We start from the raw sequence: 6,807 nt of genomic DNA, 5'->3' as shown, positions 1-6,807 counted from the left end.
GAAGGGACGGGAAGGGAAGGGACGGGAAGGGACAGGAAGGGAAGGGACGGGAAGGGAAGGGAAGGAAAAAGGGAAGGAAAAAGGGAAGGGAAGGGACGGGATGGGAAGGGAAGGGAAGGGAAGGAAAAAGGAAAGGAAAGGAAAGAGAAAGGAAAGGAAAGGAAAGGAGAGAAGAGAAGAGAAAAGAAAAGAAAAGAGAAAAGAAAAATGACTGTGATGCTGTGCAAGAAAATTTGGGGATAGGCCTACTCAGACTGGTCAGGAATTGCCTTCCTAAAAAGTAACAATTAAGCAATGACATAAAGAAAGAGTCAGCCACATAAAAAGCCAAGGTAAGAGCATTTCAGGAAAAACAGTATGCAGAAAAGCCTGCTGGAAAGAGTCCCTTGCATTTGGTGAACTCAGAGAGCCAATGTGTCGGAAACACAGTGAGCTAAGCCGAGGTCAGACCATGCAGGTCTCACAGGCAAAGGCAGAATACGTATTTTATTTGAAATGCAACAGAGGCACTGAGAAGTTTTAAATACAAAGTTTAAACACAAAGTGACAAAAGCTGATCTTTTTTTAAAGATTTATTTTGAGAAAGTGAGAGAGAGAATGGCGTGGGGGCAGAGGAAGAGACAAAGAGAGAGAGAGAGAAAGAATCCCATGCAGACTCCATGCCGAGCACAGAGCCCGGAGCCCGGCTCAGGGCTCAATCCCACAACCATGAGACCATGACCTGAGCCGAAATCAAGAGTCAGACGCTCAACTGGCTGAGTCACTCAAGCGCCCCAAGTCAATTCATTTTTTTTTAAAAGATCACTCTGGGGGCACCTGGGTGGTTCAGTTCATTGGTTGGTTAAGCGACTGCCTTCAGCTCAGGTCATGATCCTGGAGTCCCAGGATCGAGTCCCGTATCGGGTTCCCTGCTCAGCAGGGAGTCTGCTTCTCCCTCTGACCCTCCCCCCCTCATGCTCGCGCTCTCTCTCAAATAAATAAATAAAATATTAAAAAAAAAAAATCCACATAAAAGATCACTATGGCGGGGCGCCTGGGTGGCTCAGCTGGTTAAGCGACTACCTTCGGCTCAGGTCATGATCCTGGAGTCCCTGGATCGAGTCCCGCATCGGGATCGAGTCCCGCATCGGGATCGAGTCCCGCATCGGGCTCCCTGCTCGGCAGGGAGCCTGCTTCTCCCTCTGACCCTCCCCCCTCTCATGTGCTCTCTCTCTCTCTCATTCTGTCTCAAATAAATAAATAAAATCTTTAAAAAAAAAATATTTAAAAGATCACTATGGCTGCTCAGGAAAGGACAGATGGGAAGGAAACAACAGAGAAATCAGGGAGACCAGTTAAGTGACGACTGCAGCACTCTAGACAAGCGCTAACAATGTTAACTAAGGTCATTTCAGTGAGTTGGAGAGGAGATTCAGAATATATTCTGAAGGTGGAATTTACAGAACTTACTAATAAATTCCAAGTTCAGGGTCAGAGAGAGACAGAGAGAAATAAAAAAATAATGATCTAGTTTCTGGTTTAAACAAGTGAAAGGGTAACAGTACCAATGACTGAGATGAGAAAAGGTAGACACAAGGTTTGAAAAGGAAAATCAGAAGCTCTGTTTTGGACACGCTGACATCTGAGATTCTGTAAGACTTACAAGTGATGATGTAAATCAGGCAGGTGGCCATTCAAATCTGAAGCTTCAAAGAAAGGACTGATCTAGAGATAACCGCTCAAGATAGGATGTGATTTCAGGTAACCAAACAATGACATTATTCATAAATTCAGGACGCCATGGAAAGAACTGGTTTTCTAGCCAAGCAACCAAAACATAAGTATAATTTAAGAAAATGGTTGGATTCAGATAGCATATTTAGAAGTCTAGAGATCCAAAAGTCCTTGTATTCTTTTTTTTTTTTTTTTTTTAAAGATTTTATTTATTCATTTGAGACACAGAGATACAGAGAGAGAGAGACAGCATGAGCAGGGAGAGAGGCAGAGGGAGAAGGAGAAGCAGGCTCCCCGCTGAGCCAGGAGCCCGATGTGGGGCTCGATCCCAGGACTCTGGGATCATGACCTGAGCCGAAGGCAGATGCTTAACCGTCTGAGCCACCCAGGCGCCCCAAAAGTCCTTGTATTCTAATTCAAGGTTGTTCAATGACGATTTGAAGCAGTCTAATAAAAGTAGCATCAGCGACCCTAAAGAGAAGCTAAACAAGAATTAAAGTAGGTCTTTTAGGCTAAAACAAACCTCCAGTAAAATGATGTGTAACAGAAAAAAGGATAAGAAGAAAAGAGGAGCGGGCGCCTGGGTGGCTCAGTTGGTTAAGCAACTGCCTTCAGCTCAGGTCATGGTCCTGGAGTCCCTGGATCGAGTCCCGCATCGGGCTCCCTGCTCGGCAGGGAGTCTGCTTCTCCCTCTGACCCTCCCAACCCTCTCCCCTCTCATGCTCTCTCTCTCTCAGTCTCTCTCTCAAATAAATAAAATCTTTAAAAAAAAAAAAGAAAAGAGGAGCTTTCTGGAGAACTCCATATCTGCATTTAAGAGTGTAAATAAATACTGCACTTCATATAATCTAAACCAAAGACAAGAAACAGTGGTTTACTGTAAGCTGCTTCTAACTGCAAACTACATTTATATAACATAGCATGTATATATGTGGGTGTGTATGTATGGGGTGGAGTACGTGTATAATTGTTATGTTGTTAGTTCCTTATGGACTTAGGTTTATTACTGTATCACTAACGCCATAATATATGGCACACACAGAGTGCTAACTAAATGTCTGCTTATTACATGAATGAACCAACGAAAATACATGCTTCAAGAAAATGAACCAAGAGAGAAGCACAAAAACAACTTAATGCATAATTTAATATCTAACAAGACAAATTCAAAGATTTTTTTTTTTAAAGTTACAAATCCAAAGAAAGCAAAGACATGGATGGCTCTGGTCCAAAACATAGTTTAATAGTTTATCCCTCTGGAACTGACCTAGTACTTAACGGAAATTACTGGATTATAGAGATGTCTTTTTTCATTACTTATTAAGTAACTAGTCTAAAATTTAAAATTTAAATAATCAAGTAAATCAAAAGCTCCCACCTATAACATATAAAAACACTGGCAATATAATAGAAAATGCTTTTCCTTGTGCAGTTAGGTGAGCACAGTATTTGTGGGAAAACAAGAGAACTTGAGAAAATATACAGAAATGCTTGTGTTTGGAAATGCAATAAATACATTAATGAGAGCATCTGGAAATATAAAATATCCTACCTGCAAGCAAAGTACAATGGAGTAGCTCCAGATACATTTGGCCTGTTAATATCAGCACCACTGTCTAGCAAGCACTGCACTGTCTGGAGGAAAAAGAAACAAAAAGTAAAGCCAGAGAAGTCAAACAAAGACACAATTATCACAATTTAAATAGATATGAGGAATGCTCCTGCCACTACCTGAAGTTTTAAAGTAGAACAAGTAGGAACATGACAATTATGATGGCTGAACTTCTTCAACTTTTTGGTTAACTCTCTAGAAACAATATATGTGGAATTATCAATGTAATATAACCTGTGTTAACCCGGGAAGGCTCTAGAAAATCGCTGACACACGTAGCTACCAAGGACTTGAAAAATGGCTAGAATAACTAAGGAACTGAATTTTTAATTTTATTTTATAATAATTAACTTAAGTTTAAATAGCCACATATTGCTAGTAAAGTTAGCACAGCTCCTCTAGATATTTGAATTTAGAAACCAGAATTTTGCCTCTAAAAACAAAAAATAGGTACCAGAACTATCACTTTCTTAAACTCAAACATAATTATTAATCAAAATTATTAAAGTTCAAAATGTTAAAAAGCTAAGAAGTCCTTTTGCTAGTAACAGTAACCAGTTTCTGGTAGCTCAGTTTCTCTGATAGTCTCATTTATACATACTCTGACTCCTAAGCTCACTTCTGCAACCATCTGAGTCATACTAAGAAAAAGCAAGTTAATGTAAAATCTTAATGTAAAATCACATATTTGGTAACTAGATCTATAGAATGTGGCTCTCCTGAAAGCCTTAAAAAAGAGAAAAGAATCTCTTCTGGTTTTATTCCTTTGATCTTCATTTGGGTTTCTCCTGCAAAAAGGAAGAAAACATGTAAAAACCCAAAAGTTTTTGGAATTACACTGTTTAATATTACTTCCGGACTGAACACATATGTTCATTATTGCTGTTCTAAAACCTAATACAAGGTCAGTAAAATAATAAGGCTATAAGCCCACAAGGAAGAACAGGAAAGAACACAACAGCATACAAGACAAGTCAGTAAGTTTTAGGAAAGTGGCAAGCAAGTGGAGGAATAGAAACCAACTCAGCAGATCAAAAGCAGCTGAAGTCTAAGTGCCTGCAAACGTGGATTCCAACACACCACCAAATTCTCCCTGTAGAACACACATACAAAATACAGGGACTGGAAGTACCAGGTACCTTCTAAGACAGGAATAGTTACAAAGAGCTCTAAACAGGAATATTAGTGAAAGCCTATAAAAGAAACAGCTGGACCTTACCACTGGACCCTTTCTCCCCATGCCACAGAGTTAGCCACTATCTCTCCCTACAGTGTCTCAAAATAGTGAGGTTTATCATCTGGACAAAGTGAGTAGGGAGGCTCTAGACTGACAAGCAAGATACCTAGGTAAAGCAGAGATAAGGAGCCACGATGAACACAGTTAAGTGAAAACTTCCAGCCCCTACATTCCACTAGGCTCCCAGAAATCCAGTAGCCAGGCTAAACCTCAAAGGGTGGAAAAACTAAGAAATTCCCAAGTTAAAAAAAAAAGGAACTGATACTATCTAATGAATCTTTCTTTGTAGAAAATAGTCCTGAGATATTCTGTAGGAGCATATACAAAAAATTACTAATTCATAAGAAGAAAATTGAACAAAGCCAATTATTAACTTTAAGAAAAATAATCACCCTTGGGCGCCTGGGTGGCTCAGTTGGTTGAGCGACTGCCTTCGGCTCGGGTCATGATCCTGGAGTCCTGGGATCGAGTCCCACATCGGGCTCCCTGCTCGGCGGGGAGTCTGCTTCTCCCTCTGACCCTTCCCCCTCTCATGCTCTCTCTCTCTATCTCATTCTCTCTCTCAAATGGGTAAAGTCTTAAAAAAAAAAAATAGTCACCCTAGACAGAAAATGTTATAATTCATTACTTGACTCAGCAGTAAACAATAGTTACCTAACTATATATACACCTAATCTTTTCTGTCAAAATTTACAATTTAATTTTAGAAATGGGGTACAAGGCATGGGAAGAGGATTTAAATGAGTTAAATCCTCACTCACCAGGACAAGAAATGATTCAGCGATATCTGAAAGTTAAGAAAGAGCAACAGAAGCATATTATTTGGAAACAGATACCAGAAAGAAAACTAAAAGTGCTGAAAATTGTTGCCTGGTGTTCATGACTGGACAAAAAAGGATGGTTTAAGGGACTATCGTTTATTGAAAAGATTCTGATAAAAGTGAAATATTTTAAGATATAGTATTCATGTATTACTACTTGAATTCACTTCTAACCCAAGAGGAATAGAAACACTGTTACATAAAATTTTATTATCAGCTATAGAATTCCTTTAAACTGAGGACAAGTGGTCAAGCACAGCTTTCAAATATAAGAAAAATACTATTTTATAAGACAAGGCCTACTTGAGCCTTTTGATTATGGCCTTCTCCTTTCTGAGTTTTGACCTAGAAGCTGTGTCTGCATGGCCCAAAACAAGAATGAGATGGACAGCAGCAATAATGTTCATTAGCTGTTATAGAAATTAGACAAAAAGCCGTAAATCAAAAGACTCAGGAGGGATGAAAGCACTATATATATTGAAAATATATACTAATATGCAATTAAAACCAAGCAATTCACATAGAAGCAAAATAAATTATTATTATTAGCTTAAAGACTTTTTTTTTTAAAGTAATCTCTACACCCAACGTGGGGCTTGAACTCACAACTGCTAGATCAAGAGTTACATGTTCCACTGACTGAGCCAGCCAGTTGTCCCAGAAGCAGAAATAAATTATTAAAAAACATACTATGCATTTACAAAAATTATATACTTGTTTAAAATACATAATGATATAATAATATGAGTAACCTTAACATGTGCCTGGACACTGTGCTAACAAATTTAATACATCCTGTGAGGAAACATATTCTCTCTACTCTTAAAGTAGGAAACTGTCCAATATCTGCCCCCCTCCCCCAACAAAAAACAACAACAACAAAAACTATTCTCCTATTCCTAGATAATCTACCGTGGGGGGGGGGGGGTCCTTCCTCCATACAGTATAAGAAACTGCTAGGAAAGATCCTTGAAAGAAAAGCATTGAAAGGGTATTTTCATATGGCTTCAAGAAACCCTTGAGAAGAAACAACACACTTTCAACAGACTTCATGACCCTTCAAGTGATAAAACAATATTCTGAGTGGAAAACTAATATGCAAAGCTAATGTTTGGGTCAATCTCCAAAGTCATTTAATTGAAGGCAGTGACTAACCAAGACCACCTGTGCCCAATACACTGAAAAATTACAAAGCAAGAAATCCAAAGCAGATCTACTTTATCAGCATCAACTCGCTAAATAACACTGATCAAAGTAAAAAGGAATAGATATTCAATATTAAAATTACAAGTAAAAATCTGAGATGTGGTATTTCTACTTGCTAAAAGACAAAACAACAAAAACAGCATCTTTATCTTTTATTAAAAATAATTCTGGGGGCGCCTGGGTGGCTCAGTTGGTTAAGCGACTGCCTTCGGCTCAGG

General features: G+C 38.9%; 1 protein-coding gene across 5 annotated transcripts in view; it reads right to left on the bottom strand.

Annotated features, from left to right (window-relative positions):
- The window catches only part of HACE1 (HECT domain and ankyrin repeat containing E3 ubiquitin protein ligase 1), a 106,144-nt gene that overhangs the window by 68,707 nt on the left and 30,630 nt on the right, over nt 1–6,807 (bottom strand). For 3 of the 5 annotated variants that reach the window (XM_044917282.1, XM_021693118.1, XM_044917283.1), the window contains one exon: nt 3,266–3,348. The exons of the other annotated variants lie outside the window; for them this stretch is intronic. In XM_044917282.1, coding sequence (XP_044773217.1) covers nt 3,266–3,348 — 83 coding nt within the window. The remainder of the gene's footprint in view (nt 1–3,265; nt 3,349–6,807) is intronic. 5 annotated transcript variants of the gene reach the window in all.

Source organism: Neomonachus schauinslandi, chromosome 8 (assembly GCF_002201575.2).
Source record: "Neomonachus schauinslandi chromosome 8, ASM220157v2, whole genome shotgun sequence".
NCBI lineage: Eukaryota > Metazoa > Chordata > Mammalia > Carnivora > Phocidae > Neomonachus > Neomonachus schauinslandi.
The sequence above is the reverse complement of the archived record's forward strand: the minus strand, read 5'-3'. Positions and strand labels throughout refer to the sequence as shown.